At 46.2% G+C, this 15,798-nt stretch overlaps 1 protein-coding gene across 1 annotated transcript; it reads left to right on the top strand.

Moving 5' to 3' along the window:
- The first annotated feature begins 2,371 nt into the window (after nucleotides 1-2,371).
- EEF1AKMT1 (EEF1A lysine methyltransferase 1) lies at nucleotides 2,372-10,008 on the top strand. Its single transcript, XM_065896203.1, has 4 exons — nucleotides 2,372-2,515; nucleotides 4,296-4,378; nucleotides 8,650-8,930; nucleotides 9,872-10,008. The coding sequence occupies exons 1-4, from the start codon at nucleotides 2,372-2,374 to the stop codon at nucleotides 10,006-10,008; spliced, it is 645 nt and encodes a 214-aa protein (XP_065752275.1).
- Nucleotides 10,009-15,798: the final 5,790 nt, after the last annotated feature.

The following is a 15,798-nucleotide window of genomic DNA, read 5'->3' as shown; positions in this document are numbered from 1 at the left end:
CTAATTGTGAGGAGATGCAAACTCCACATCAGTAAGTTTTTTTAAAATGCATGCTGATGTGACAGCTGTCACAATACAATCTAACAAAACTGTTTCAAATGAAGGTAAAGACATCTAAGTGCTACTAGAGCCATCTTACAGAAAAACCCAAATGAACTTTTTGGCCAGCCCAATAAAAGAGACCCAAGTCAAACTTCTGGTCATAAAAACTACAATATCTGAAATAAAAAATACACTGGGGCTTCCCTGGTGGCGCAGTCGTTGAGAGTCTGCCTGCCGATGCAGGGGACGTGGGTTCGTGCCCCGGTCCGGGAAGATCCCACATGCCGCGGAGCGGCTGGGCCGGTGAGCCATGGCCGCTGAGCCTGCGCTCCACAGCGGGAGAGGCCACAACAGTGAGAGGCCCGCGTACCACGAAAAAAAAAATACACTGGATGTGATTAACGTCAGGTTAGACATTGAAGAATAAAAAATTACCAAACTCAAAGACCAGAAATGGAAACTTATCACAAATGAAATACAAAGAAAAAAGTTTGGGTTTTGGTTTTTTTTAAGTGAACAGAGCATCAGAGAGCTTTGGGACAATTTCAAGTTACCTAACATTCATGTATTTGGATCCCGGAAAGAGAAGGACAGCAGAAAAATATTTGAGAGGGCTTCCCTGGTGGCGCAGTGGTTGAGAGTCTGCCTGCCGATGCAGGGGACCACGGGTTCGTGCCCCGGTCCGGGAAGATCCCACATGCCGCAGAGCAGCTGGGCCCGTGAGCTGTGGCCGCTGAGCCTGCGCGTCTGGAGCCTGTGCTCCGCAACGGGAGGGACCACAGCAGTGAGAGGCCCGCGTACCGCAAAAAAAAAAAAAATTTTGAGAAATAGTGGCCAAAAATGTCTCAAATTTCAGGAAAACTGTAAACTCACAGATCCAAGAAGCTCAGTAAACTCAAAGCATAAGAAACATGAAGAAAACTACACTGAGACACATCATTAACCAAATGCTCAAAACCAGTGATAGTGAGAAAAATCTTAAAAGCTACCAGGGAAGGAAGACACAAACAAAAAGTAAGAAAACTAAGGGTGACAGCAGATTTTATGTTGGAAATAATGCAGCTAATAGTGGAGGAATCTCTTTAGGGTACTGAAGAAAAACTCAACCTAGAATTCCATCGCTCCAAAAAATAAAATCTTTCAAAAAGCAAGGCAATGTAAAGACAGTTTTAGACATAAAAGCTGAAATCAGGGATGCATCAGCACCAGAACTGTGCTACAGGATATGTTAAAAGAAGCCATAAATGACAACAGATGGAAATATTAATCTGTACAACAAAATGAAGTGCAGTGTAAGGGGTTACAAAGTAGGTAAATACGTAAGGTTTTTAAATTTAACAGTGTGGTGTGGAGTTCATAACAAATGTAAAAATAAGATGTTGGTCAAACAGTAACACGAAGGATTGGAGGAGAGAAATGGAAGTTATATACAATTATAAAATTTTTATGTAATACAAGAAGTGATATGTTATTTGAATGTATGCTGTGATATATATACTGTAAACGTTAAAGCAACCACTTAAATAACAAAGCTATAGGTAGCAAGCCAACAAAGGAGAAAAGAGTGATATAAAATGTCTTCATTGCTGTATAGTATCCCACTGTAGGAATATAGCAGTATATTTTATAATGTCCAGTGGGTGGATACTTCAGTAATTTTAGTTGTTGCTAGTACACATTTCTACTTCGAACGTATTTTACATGTCCATTTATGTGAATTACAGTAGTTTCATGTAGTTATATGATCTATATGTATATGTAGATACAGAATTACTGAGTTGAAGCAGGGGTAAAGGTCAAATTGTTTTCCAAAATGTTTTCATCAGTTTACATTTCAACAGCAGAATAGGCAATTTCCATTACTCCACATCCCCCAAAACATTTGGTATTATCCCGTCTTCTTAATTTTAGTCAGTCTGGTAGGTATATAGTGGTATCTCATTATTATCATAATTTGCATTCTCTTGTCCTTTTTATTTTTCATATCTCTTCCTATACCCCTCCTTTATGATCCTTCACTTATCCTGTCAGTGACACCCAGGAGCCTTAGGTCACCTAAAAACAGTGACATTCACACATAAAAAGATCTTATTAAGAGAATCTACTGTGAATTAGCTGCATGTGGCCGTTGGGGCACCAGAAGAAAGCGAAACATCTTTATAGTATTTATGGTAAAGATTTCACTCTGCAAGGAATCATACAGGTGTGTTTCCTTTATACAACTCACTTTCAGTTTGGATCCCTGCTGTGAGATAAAATTTTTTTAATTGTTGTTTGATGGAAAAGAAAAAACAAACATCACTTATACTCATTTCCCTGCAGGTGTGAAATGAGCAACTCTGAAGATGAGGACCTCCCCCAGCTCTCTTCCCATGCCCTGGCAGCTCTGCAGGAATTTTATGCTGAGCAGAAACAGTACACCGACCTCGGTGGCGATGACAAGTATAACATTGGAATAATAGAAGAGAACTGGGTAAGTTAATGCATTCCCCACCCATCAGGAAGTGTTGGTGTGGAGCCTATTCTGTACCTAGTCCAGTGTTTGTCTGTATCTGACCTAATACCCAAGTTTATCTCACTTGTCACTACGAAGCTGATAACCTGTTCAGGAGCTAAGACAGAAAGCAGTCCACGGACATTTTAAGACAGTATAAATGCAGATTTTCCTAATTCTGACTCTCAGGCTGCCTGGTGATCAGAGGAGGGGACATTTCAGATAGAAGAACAGCATATCATTATATCCAACACAAACTGTGCTTCCTTCTTGTACACAGATGCATTCTGTTGGTTGTTATGGAGCCCAGCAATCCTTGAGAAAAGGGAAAAATTGATCATTGCAGTAATGGGGTAACTGGACTTAAACATGTGGTAAAAAAATAGATGAAACTGAGTTTTTAAGAAGTATTAATAGTTTCTGGGGCACGCTGTGTATTTTAATTGTATTTTTATGGTCCAAATAAAAATAGGAATTAAAAAAAGTGAGTTCAGAAAAACTAACCTAACCTGGAATGTAGAAATTTACATTTTTGAAGGAGATAGTTGAGAAATAGGTGAGGCTTGAAATTTCTGTCTGTGGCTACCCCTTGATAATAGGTCTGCCTCTCTCTGCAGCTGGAAGGAGGGGTGTGTGTGTGTTTAAGCAGACTTACATTTTGTGTTGAGTTCAGATCTCTTAAGTTATATAAAATTTCCCTGTTTACCATGTTTGAGACTGGGGCAGAGACGTGTCTTGATGTTTATTCTAAACGTTCCACTTACTCAGGTGCCTCTTTCACACTGCTTCCCTTCTTCATGTGCTTTTGTCTCTAGCCTGATTCTTGAATAGTCAATATTAGAAACTTGAAGTACGTTATTATTCTTGAGGTGGTCTTTTTCTCTTTTCCTTCTGCTAATTTAAATACTATGTACTTTTTTCTGATTCTAAAAGTAATCTATGGTTGTTGTAGAAAATATATAAAAACATGAACAAAAAAACAAAAGTCATAACTCCACTACCTGAATTAACTACTTGTATATTTTTGACACTTTCTTTTGGTTTGTTTTGTTTATAAAATTAAGGAGATCTCCCAGGAAGTTGGGGGGGGAAAGACAATGATACAAATTATAGAAAGAAAACATAAAACTAGATGATAAATCCAGGAAGCTCAATATTCAACTAACTGGAGTTCCAGAAAAATAGAACTGAAAAAAGAGGGGAGGAAACCTTCAAAGAATGATATTAGAAAATTTCCCAGAACCAAAGACCCTCGCTAAGACGCATTATTATGACTGAAAATTCTGGATATAGGTGACAAAGAAGATCCTAGAACCTTCCAGAGAAAAGCATGACACCTACAGAGTCTCAGGTCTACAAGTCACATTGCACTTCTCAGTAGCTTTACTAGAAACTAGAAAAAAGTGGAGCAATTCCTTCAAGATTTAGAGTGAAAATTTGTTCAGCCTAGAATTCTACACCCAGCTGAGTTATCAGTCAAATGTGAGGATAAAAGTAAAGTGTTTTAGGCGTGGTAAGTCTCACTACGCACCACTTCTCAGAAGCCGCAGGATGTTGGGAGAATTAGGGATGGGTTCAAAGAGCCCAAGCAAATGAAACAATCCTGTATTAACTCTAGGAAAAACGAGGGACCATATATTACTTGGCCCAGCAGTGAACACTGATAATTGATAGCGTATATATTGATATAGTAGATATAAATTAAAAGGATAAACTCTATGCCAGTTGTAAAATGATTTCACTCATTCCTCTGTCATAGCAGCTGAGCCAGTTTTGGTACACTCCGGAGACCGCCCTGCGCCTTGCAGAGGAAGCCGTGGCAGCTGCTGGGGAAGGTGGCAGGTGAGATCAGTTTCATGTCTCTTTTACCTTTTAATCTAAAGTACTATTTTAAATGTCCTTCCTAGATGAGACTTGGTTGGTAAGAAGGCTGGACTGTAATCTGCAAAACCTGTAGTTTGTGATTCGCAGAACATGAGGGAATAGAAGTGCTTCCCTGTTGAGTCTGGGGACACACACAGAAATCTATTCAGTGTAAGATAGCTTATCTCTGTTCCTTATTTTAACATTTTCTAGTTTGCTTTAAAAGAAAAAAATCTTGACCTTTTTGAAGTTTTAAGAATAGATTTTTTAAATTTGGTTTTTACTTCTGTCAAAACTTTGCACGCACATAAAGTCTAATGGTCCTAAAAGACTTGTTCAAAAAATAATCCTTTGTTAATTTCCCCCTTGTCCACCCACTCGCCTTTTCAGCTGTCTTTCATTGATTCTCTTGGTATTTACAAACATTTCTAAATAACGTTTATATTGGCACTTCTTGACTTGTCACTCGTAGACCTTATTTCTTGACTTCTCACCTTAAGAGAATGAGGACTTGGCTCCCTTCACAGGCCACAACTGCCACATACGTGTCTGCTTTCTGTCCACTCTCCCGATAGAGTTATATCCTTTTTTCATTTTCTTTTTTTTAATGGCTGGACTCTTTGCTAATTTTTTGTGTATGTGTGGTACGCGGGCCTCTCACTGCTGTGGCCTCTCCCGTTGCGGAGCACAGGCTCCGGACGCGCAGGCTCAGCGGCCATGGCTCACGGGCCCAGCCGCTCCCGCGGCATGTGGGATCTTCCCGGACCGGGGCACGAACCCGTGTGCCCTGCATCGGCAGGCGGACTCTCAACCACTGCGCCACCAGGGAAGCCCCATCTTTGCAAATATTTTGTTGAGGATTTTTGCTTCTATGTTCATGAGTGATATTGGTTTGAAGTTTTCTTTTATTCTCTTGGTTTGGGTTTCATATTGGTTAATGGTAGCTTAATAAAATGAGCTGGGAAGTGTTGCCTGTATTTCTATTTCCTGGAAGTGATTGTGTAGAATTGGTGTTAGTTATATCCTAATTTTGGTTAGAACAGGGTTTATGTTGTTAGGACAACATAGATGTTCTTTACAGCTGAGTCTTCCTTTTCTGTACAATGTTTCATCTTCCCTGAAGAAAATAATTCTCTTTATTTTTGTTTTTAGTATTTCTATGTCCATATTACTAATTAACTCTCAAATTCTCCCCAGTGGTGTGAATCTCTTATCCACAAATTCAAACATATTTTTCAGCTCCTTGAAAAAAATGACTTCCAGGGCTTTGCCCCCTGTTCCACGTGGACTGGTTGATTTCTGGGTTTGCTGCAGCTCTGGTCTACCTCTCTCGTGTTCCAGACTCCCTCTGTCCAGTACCCCAGGTCTTAGTTTACAGCTTTATCCTGGTTGGGTATATCCTTCAGTAGTTTCCATGGGAGGGAAATTCTTAAAACCTTTCATGTCTGAAAATGCTTTTATTCCACCCATTCTCTTCATGTGTTAAGTTTTGTTGGGTGTCGAATTCCAGGTTTTGAGGGCATTGCTTCATTGACTGCACGTTTCGGTCGTGCTATTGGAAAATACAGTGCCACTGTGGGAAACCTGTTTTTTCCCATCCCTGCCTACTGCTAGCTTAGGATTTTCTCTTGATCCCCAGTATTCGATGTGTCTTGGTGTGGAGCGTCCATCTGTTGTACTGGGTGAAAGCCCTTCCATTCTCCTAACTCAGGTCCTTCAGTTTGGGAAAACAGTCCTAAATTATTTGATTTCCTTCCCACTTTTTTTTTTCGATTCCTCCCTCTGGAATGCCTATTATTTGAATGTTGGACCTATATACTTGTTTTTCTGTCCTTTTTCCATCTTTTGACCTTACCTTCTGGGAAAATTCCTCAACTTTATCTTTGAAACTTTCTACTGAGTTTACCATTTCCGCTGTCATGTAGTCATCTATACCATAGTTCCTTTTTGGGTGTCTCTGAATATTTATTATTGTATCTTGTTCATCCTTCTGAGGATATTATAGGGTTTTTTAGAAGAAGAATTGGCTCCCTACGCCGTCTCTAACAAACTGCACACATGCATCTTGTTTGTTTTGGCCTCTAGGATTATTAGATGCTTTCCTTGAATGTCTGCTGGCCCCCTGCTGTCCGTCCGTATTTAAGGGTGAGGCGCTCTAGGGCTGGAGGTTCTGATACGTGGGCGGGACTTCTCTACTTGGGTGTCTGCAGATGGCTGTTTCCCCATCAACGCCCAGGGTCAGCATGTCTAGGCCTTTCCTTGTGGGCTGGTTAGAGCCCCAGGAAGTCTTCCTGCCTGGAAGTCACGCATCTCGTTGACCTCATCCCAGAAGGCTTATTTCTGAAAGAGTGTTGGGGGGTCCCAACATCATCCAACGGGTTTAACGTGATCCTTGCCATTTCCACATGGTGCCTGGCACCCACCCTTCAAGCCCCCCCAATCCAGAGAACATCCCTCCAGTTTCCTACCACAGTTGTGGAGGCTTGGGATAGGGAAGAGAATCCTAGGGGTGCGTTTTCCTGTTTGCTGCCCCACCGTCCCCCCCGCTCCTTGAGCCACCTGTTTGTGCAGCTTCCTGAGCCACGGGCGCTGTGCTGTCAGCCGGGTTCCTGCTCAGCCTTCCTGGCTGCCAGTCTGGGACCTGGCTAAATGAATGTGTTCCCTCTGCCATCTTGAGCTGGAAGTTTAACTGGAAGTCCAAAGGTTTTCTTTTTTCTGTCCTTTATTACGTTTTTCTTAATGACGTTTTTACATGTATTTTCTTATTTTTACATATGAGGGCTTTGGAAGCAACTTCTTTTTTCTGAAAGGCATCGTCAGTATTTTTAGGAGTTATGTCATAATTCTAAAGATGAGTAGTAAGAGTAGCATTCATTGAGTACTTACTGTGTGGCTTGTCTCCTGGGTAAGTGCTTTCTGAGGGTCATCTTGTTTAACCCTCACACCTCTGGAGGTAGTTCCTGTTACCCTCTCCATCCTAAAGACGGACGCTGAGGCCCACGCGGTCACATCACTCGCACAAGGGCCCCAGCTGGGAGCAGCAGGCCGTCCGCTTCCCCTGCCGCTGTCGCCACACCCTGCCCCCGTGCCTTCCTCCACCTCAGACCACTGTCCTTCCGCCGGAAGTACCTCCTCTGGGGTTTCTAGGGAAGGAGGTGCTGCTGTGGTTCAGGTCCTCTGCACCCCCGGCCCAGAGCCCTGGCAGCAGCCGGGCTGGGGTCTGGTCCCCACAGAAGGCGGTCGGGATGCCCCCAGACTTCTTACGTGCTTCACGTGCATTTGGGCCAAGAAGCCTTTGAGCCCAGCGTGGGCACCTAACCAGACGTGTAACACTTCTCTGAAGAAATGCATCTCACAGTTTTAAAACTGACTTTAATTTTCTAATTAAGTAGTTTTCTGAATGATTTTGTGTGTGTGTGTGTGTATAATAAAAATCTAAAAGTGACAAAGGGGATGGAGACAAAAAGTCTCTTTCCCATTGTCTGCAGACAAGCTGTGCTGTGTATCTCCAAGAGGTAAGCATAAACCCTACCCTGTGGAGGCACAGTCTACACGCTCCTGAACTTGACTGTCTTGGAGAGTAATGACAACACAGTATTCCACTGCGACAGACGTACCACAGTCAGCTGAGTAATTCAACATTTAAGGTACTTCTAGCACTTTTGGCAGTTGGCTTTAAAAGTTAACTACTGGAACACTGCCCATTCATGTAATGAGACAGATTCTTTAATTTACTTATACAAAACAGCAGCAGAAATTCGAAGTAGTCTGTCTGCACTGAGACCTAGTTTTAATGTACTTTTTTGGAAAACTAAAGGTGTTTAGGAAGTTATTTGGAGTTTTTTCTTCAAGATTATATTACAAAGTAACTTCAAAATATTTAGTTTGAGGCTAAAAAGTATTTGAAATAAATGTTAAGAGACCACCATGAAAATACTAAGTAAATTCAGGCCATGGGCTTCATAACCCTTGTCCTAATAATGTTTTACATTTTTTTTTTTTACCATGAAAAGCACATTTATCCTTTCATACTTTAAAATTATGAGTTGTAGATTTGTAAACAGTAGATTCCTTAAAAGTGAGGCAGTAGAAAGTTTTCTTTCAAAATGTACTGCTGTTACTACTTCAGTTTGCATTATTGTTTCCTTTAAGAAAATCTGGACACGGGGACTGTGGCTTTTCAGTGAAGTGGTCATTGACGCCATGTGCTGTCACAAAGCTCAGTCATGAGCTGGCTCCTTTTGTTCCAGAGTAGCATGTGTGAGTGCCCCCAGCGTTTACCAGAAGCTGCGAGAGCTGCACAGAGACGACTTCTCTATCTGCATCTTCGAATATGACCAGAGGTTTGCCATATACGGAGAGGAGTTTATCTTCTATGATTACAATAACCCAGTGGATTTACCTGAGAAAATCGCTGCACACAGTTTTGACATTGTAATAGCAGATCCCCCCTATCTCTCTGAGGAATGTCTCAGAAAAACGTCGGAAACCATCAAGTACCTGACCCGGGGCAAGATTCTGCTGTGCACAGGTAGGTGCCGGATTGGCAACACACATCCCATGACTTTAAACAAGGTTCTTCCCCTCTCTGTGCCCCAGTCGCCTTATCTGTACAGTGGGGCTGAGATGCTACCTGCCTCTCAGGGTTGGGGAGAATTAAGTGGCATGATGCCTGGGAATCGGGGTTCGCCACTGGGTGAGTGCACCAGGCGTGTTACTTGTACTCATCAACGTCAATAATAGTAACAGTATCTGACTCAGCCTGTACAATGGATAAAAGAAATTTGGAATCTTGGGGGTTAAAGTGGATAAAAGAAATTTGGAATCTCGGGGGTTAAAGTGGATGCCAAAGGTTACAGCGCTAGACATTAGATTAGGTTTACCAAAGCTGAGAAAGAGACTTCCGCACTGGTGATGTGGATGTATCTTCTTAAGGTGGATATACTGGCATTTGACTGAGAACGAAAACGTTAAGTGCTGGTCTCCCTACTTCGGACAGCTTGGCATCCAGGCCTGCTGTGTGGGCCCTGCTTCCCCCAGTGCAGTGGGTGCGGAGGACAGGGCTGGAGGGAGGAATGGGCTGGTGTGAATGTATTGGTACAAGTTTGCACGATTCTCTACTATTGAAAAAGGGGTTGTTGACTCAAAGTTGGAAAATGGTGGTTTTTAGTAATTATTTTTGCTTTCCTTATGTTACTTTGTGGAATATAATTATTAAGTACCTCAGCCTTGCAGATGTAGGAAAATTATTAAATGAAAAAGAAAAGGAAAAACGTAGGTAATTTGCATAAATGTTGGAGGAAGTAAAAAAGGAATATAGAGCACTGACCTGCCCCCTTATCGCTGAGTGGTACTGTCAACTCACCGCTTCCCGCATCTGGTCGAGAATACCTCCCTGGCTGGCCTGGTGGGTGTGGAGCTGAGACATGGTTGGTGCCTCAGTCTCCGGGTTCATCTGGTTGTTCTCTTCAGGTGCCGTCATGGAGGAAGAGGCAGCAAAACTTCTTGGAGTGAAGATGTGCAAGTTTATTCCAAAACACACTCGAACCTTGGGAAATGAATTTCGCTGTTACGTGAATTATGATTCTGGGCTGGACCGTGAACTGTGAACGCAGCTGGTAATACAATGTAGTAAAGGACCCATGTGACATTTCCCTCTTTTTATTTTCTTAGTAGATTGAAAAGCTACGACCTCCCCTCCTCCCTCACAAACTGGGGCTCTCCCTGGCCTAACTTTCAAGATGAAGACGACAACATCTTGTTGTGATTTCCTTAGTGAGGGCATCCGTAGAGCTTGGGATGCTTTTGCCATGCTTTTGCCAACTTGAATCAGTTGGAAGAAGTCATAGAAGCCATCTAGTCTACTCTCCACTTAACGCAGGTAAAGAGCAGAAGTACAGGCGGCTTAGTGATTGGCCAGGACCTGGGCCTCTGCCTTGGGCGCATCCTGTGTACTACGGGTGGCTGTGGACACCTGCGTGTGCTTTGACAGCCATGCGGTGAGGACGAGGGTTGTGTCCGGTGCGCAGTTGCCTTCCAGGAGCTCAGCGCCCAGAAGAGGGTACGTGCTCAGGAGGTATTTGTGCCCGAGTGTTCCAGTCAGAGAAAAAATGCAATACAGGTTGCCTTTCTAGATCTTGGAAGGGAAAGCTGATTCTTCCATTGGAAATGCGTCACCTGTTAACGGCTGACGTTAGTTAGTTAAACTGAGGATGAATACAGTCTATGGAATAGCAGTATTATCCCCACGCAAGCCGTTTACTCTGCTTCAGTCCACTCCTCTGATGTTTGCACTATTTACGTTGGAGGAGTAGCTAGAAAATGTTACACAACAGTGGCAATGCTTGAAATAATTACCCAAGGTTTGAAAGGCAATTTTTCTTTTCAATTCGTGGATTTCTTTGTTGACGTATGCTAGATACCACCACTAGGCTTACCTTTTTTTTTTTCCCCAGAGGTTGAGCACAGAAGTAAAGCTCCCCAAATGGTATAGAACTCCCCACGGCTATCAATTTCAATTTGGAATTTTTCATGCACAACCTCTGTCAATATTTGGTACAGACTGAAAGTTCTCTCGGTTGACCTTCTGTCCAGATCAAACCAAGACTGAGTGTGAGTAGGGACAAGAGCATGTAAATGAGGCCGACTCTGCAGATCATCTTCCTGAACGTTAACCATAAAATTAAGATACAGTGATAGACCTTATTTACCACTGTTTCCTCTGAAAATTAGTGGAGCCCAGAGAGAAATGCACAGCCAGCATGCCCTTCACCTACAGTTGTTTTAAGGATTTTAAAGAACTTTACTTTTACAAGTAAATTGTGTTCAGGGACAGACTTAAGCCTAAAGAAAAGGGTAAAGGTTTAGCTCACGTTGTGGCCCGTAGAAGAGGACTCCACTCCTGATTGTCTGCAAATGAAAAAACTTCCTAATTAATTGTATAAACCTTACAAGTGTGAGATTCTGGGGTGAGCTGAGCCTCCCTAGGCAGCCATGTCCACTGGTGACCATCGGCCACAGGCGGGGTTCAGGGACCCAGGCCACAAGGCGGGCTAGAGGGTGTGCTTCTAAATACTCCTGCCGAGGAAGTGAAAACAATGTTTATAAAATGTTTACATGTCAAGTAAAATGTTTTTAATATACTTGCTCAAAATGGCTAATATAAAGTTTCTGCCCCTACTGAAAATACCTGAATAAACAAGAAGGTATATATTCTACTTTTTTTAAAAAAAGGTGGTGTTTGTCTGTCCTCGAGGCTCTGTCCCCTCCCAGCGGTCCTTGCAGTGCGAGGGGCCGGTGGCCGGGAGCCTCAACGAACTCTGGCGAAGCGGGTCACCTGTGGTGGCCCCAGCCTTGGGCCGCCCACACAGGGCTGCCACGTGGTTAGTTCCCGTCACCTTTCACCGCCCTCGCTCCTGCCCAAGAGGAAGCCTGGGGGATGCAGGAGGTCAGGCTCGCACGCAGTGCAGTGCAGTCCGGCGCTGGGTGCTCCGTCCGAGTTTCCTTGGGGCCTCGGGGTCCCCGGATTGCGGATGGGTGCTCAGGGCCGGGCCGGCTTGTCCAGGCTGGAGTTGGCGCCGTCTGCATCCTTGTCTGGCCCGGGCACGCAGGTGCAGCCCACGGGGATGGTGACGTACTCCTCGGTATAGACGGCGCGGCCGCCCGCGCAGGCTGGGGTCCGGCGCAGGACCACCGCGGGCACGAGCACCGGGGCGCTGCGCAGCCGCACGTCCTCCGCCCCGCGCGGCCCGGTCAGGCAGCCCCGGCACAGGCAGTAGGCCTCGGGCAGGTACCTGGGGAAGCGGCCGGGGTCGTAGGAGATCCTGCGGGGAGAGGACGGGCCCTGAGGGCTTGGCTTCTGGGCCGGTGGGACTGGGGTCACTGACTAAGCGAGAGGCTGAAGCCGAGCAGCCACTGGCCTTCCCTGTATTTACAGTGAAGACAGTGTAAGGCCGCCACATTCCCTGCAAACGCTTCAGACTCTGCACCAGTGCCCGTAGGACAGGTGTACACCACACAGCCCGCGTGCTCAATGAGATGCCCCCAGCCACCCAGCCACCCTGCTCTGGGCCCTCACCACCCCACCTCCCCGCCGCTGACAGAGCCTCAAGCAGAGGCGGCTGCCAGACACCTACCTGTCCAGGAGACCCTGCATCCCACCGTCCGTCAGGGTCCACGTGCCCTCCCTCCCGCGTGTGGGAAAGGGGCCGAGAGTCACACCAGGCGGTGGGGGGCGGGCAGGAAGGACTGGTGGGAAGTGAAGGATGCCTTAAACTGGACCACTCTCCGTGTTCCTCCAGGTCTCCCTACTTTCTGGTCAGATGCCAAGACCCAAGTGTCGGCACCCAGGACGATCCTGTGGCTGCTGGCTGGACCCTGCCCTCGCCTCCCTGAAACCAGGAGGTCACTGATGGGACCAAGACTCCTCCCTAACGTCCCCTTGTATGGGGACACTTGCCCCACCTCATGGGATCGCCAAGACCCCAAACTCTCATTTCTGTTCATCTGCCCTCTTACTTTTGGAGCTGGGTCCTTGTGACCCTGAAGTCTCAGAGTCACAGCCGTGACCTGACCTCTCAAGGGACACACATCCATACATCCACCAAGCACCACGCCCGGTAAGGCCCCCCGAGTGCTGGCCCGAGGGGAGCCTAGGAAGGAAACGAGCCAAGCAAGATGTGCCCAAGCGTGCCCACCCCTGGGACCTGGGGCTCCGCCGGGAGGGCATGGCCAGGCTTCCAGAAGCTTCTTGTCCCTCACACGCAACTTCTGTGGACTAATGTCCCTCGGCCCTCACCGTGCAGGACTGCAGGGTACCAGCCAAGCTAAGAAGTTTCCAGATGAGAAGGACCTGACAACCAGTTAACAAAAGTGCAGAGGCGGGAAGGCACGCGATGGGTGAACTGGGAAAACTGGGCCGGGAGGCAGAACCTTGCCAGCTGTCAAGCATGGGGGACCGGAGGCCGCGTCAACCGGGCCAACTGCCCGTGGCCTGTGGACAGCCTCAGGAACGGTATCTTCACGCTTGACACCAACTGCGTGCCACTTACACAGCAGGAAAGAACTAAGGCGGGGTCAGGCCTGGGCCTGAGGGAGGGAGGAGGCCGGTGGGGAGGGGAGGGGCGGGCCTCAGGATGCCACAAGACGGAGGGTGGTGCTTAAACTCAGGGACCACACCGCCCTGCCCCTGAGCATCCCAGAGCCCAGAGGGACATTTCTGAGTCCTTGGCCACCATGTGGATGTGGGGATGAGGTCAGGGGAGAAGTCGGGGTGACCAGGAGGATAGCAACGGGGGGGCAGGGAGGCCTGGCTCTGACTCCCTTCTCACTGCTGTGCAAGGAGGGGCCCTGGAAATCTGTGCACCGGGAGGAGGGCAGCGGGGCCGGCCTGCGAAGGCAACCTGCCTGCCCCTGGGACACGGAGACCCACAGCAACCCCATCCTGCCCGCATTACCACAAGGAGTTGAAAATACCTTTTCTAAGCGTATCATCACTTTTCCCTCTGTGCTGCCTTTGGAAGAACTTTACCTTTCCAGCTTTTCCACCCCCATAATGCCTCATTCCCATCCCCTCCAGGGGCACAGGCCCCTCGGCTTTGCCTTCAGAGGCCTCCACGACCTGCCCCTCACCCACATACCTTCCCAGCCGTCCACGTGCCCGACACCCGACCCCAGAGCGGGACGCCTGGCAGGGGCCACGGCTAACCTTTGGCTCAAGATGAACTCTCCCCAAACCAATCTCAACTCAGCAAAGACTTGCCATGTTTTAAGGTCAAATGCAAGTCATTATCTTACAGAGTTTTCAGATTTCCTCCGATTTAACCTCTTCTCCCATATTCTCGTAACACCTTGGGCCTCTCAGAACTGCACATTTTCCACGTCCTCCCCTGGGAGGGAAGGGTAAGGACTGTATCTGGACTCACTCTCATGCTCCAACAAGCCCACCACAGCGCCCGCATAGAGGAAGAGTTCAGTAGATGGTAAGAGGGTGGTGGTGAGGCTGGACTCCTCAGCTTCCTGTCCTCCAGACCCTTAGGTCAAGAATAGGCCCTAACTTACATTGAAAGGAATTTATGATGTCTGCAGTCACATTCAACATCTATTCAACAAACACCTAAGTGCCAGTGGTGTTTCAGGCAGTAGGAATATAGATGAAATACTGTAATTAATCTACCATCCAAGGACTCACCCTCTCAGGGGATAAACATACAAAGAAACAAAGTTAAACCTGGCCATCACAGCAGAGGCGGCTTCCTGGTAAAGTGGAACCTGGGTGGATTCATCCAGATGAAGAAGGAGAAAGGGCATTTAGGGCAGAGGTCAAAGCCTAGATGTGAGGGACCACATCAGTTATAGGAGCCGCAGCACAGGAGAAGAACCAAGAGCTGGGGCTGGAGCCATCTGGGGGGGCCTCCGGGGGGGGGCCTCCAGTTCCCAACAGGAATTTGGATCTGACCCTGAAGGCAAGAGGAAGGATGTTAAAAAGAGAAGTGACCCCATCAGACGGAATTTTAGATCCCTCAGACTACAGAGTGGAAACCGGTCTGGAGCCAAGAGAGATCTTGGCTGGAGACAGAGATTTTTACATTATTAGCATATGAATAGTAGTTAAGTAAGATCATTCACATAAGTGTATAGAGAGATACCAAATAAAAGAAACTCAACAGAGGTTTCATTCCAAGAGGGAAAAAAGAGGCAGGGGAACCTAAATATTAAAAGAGCCTTGAGAAATCATCAACAAAATGAAAAGGCAACCCACTGAATGGCAGAAAGTATTTGCAAAGCATGTATGTATCTGATGTGCAGAAAGTATTTGCAAAACATATATCTGATAAGGGGTTAATATCCAAAATACAAAGAACTCATAGAACTCAATACCAAAAGAACAATCTGATTAAAAAATGGGCTCAAGACCTGAATTGACATTTTTCCAAAGAAGGCATATAGATGTCCAATAGGCACATAAAAAGATGCTCAAACATTGCTCATTATTAGAGAAACGCAAATCAAAAGCACCTCACATCTGTCAGAATAGCTATTATCAAAAAGACAAGAGGACTTCCCTGGTGGCGCAGTGGTTAAGAATCCACCTGCCAATGCAGGGGACATGGGTTCGAGCCCTGGCCCGGGAAGATCCCACATGCCGCGGAGCAACAATGCCCATGGGCCACAACTAATGAGCCTGCGCTCTAAAGCCCATGAGCCACAACTACTGAAGCCCACACACCTGGAGCCCGTGCTCTGCAACGAGAGGCCTGTGTACCACAATGAAGAGTAGCCCCTGCTCGCTGCAACTAGAGAAAGTCCGTGCAAATACGCCCCCCACCCAAAGACAAGAAATAAGTGTTGGCGAAGATGAGAAAAGGGAAACTCTTGTGTACTGTTGGTGGGAACGTAAG

Source organism: Phocoena phocoena, chromosome 18 (assembly GCF_963924675.1).
Source record: "Phocoena phocoena chromosome 18, mPhoPho1.1, whole genome shotgun sequence".
Classification (NCBI taxonomy): Eukaryota; Metazoa; Chordata; class Mammalia; order Artiodactyla; family Phocoenidae; genus Phocoena; species Phocoena phocoena.
The sequence above is the reverse complement of the archived record's forward strand: the minus strand, read 5'-3'. Positions and strand labels throughout refer to the sequence as shown.

Bases quoted from the DNA above. Each gene is read 5' to 3' on its own strand.
- EEF1AKMT1 (XM_065896203.1), top strand. From the start codon at position 2,372: ATGAGCAACTCTGAAGATGAGGACCTCCCCCAGCTCTCTTCCCATGCC. The intron at 2,516-4,295 runs GTAAGTTAATGC...CCTCTGTCATAG, and splicing joins GAATAATAGAAGAGAACTGG to CAGCTGAGCCAGTTTTGGTA. The intron at 8,931-9,871 runs GTAGGTGCCGGA...TGTTCTCTTCAG, and splicing joins CAAGATTCTGCTGTGCACAG to GTGCCGTCATGGAGGAAGAG.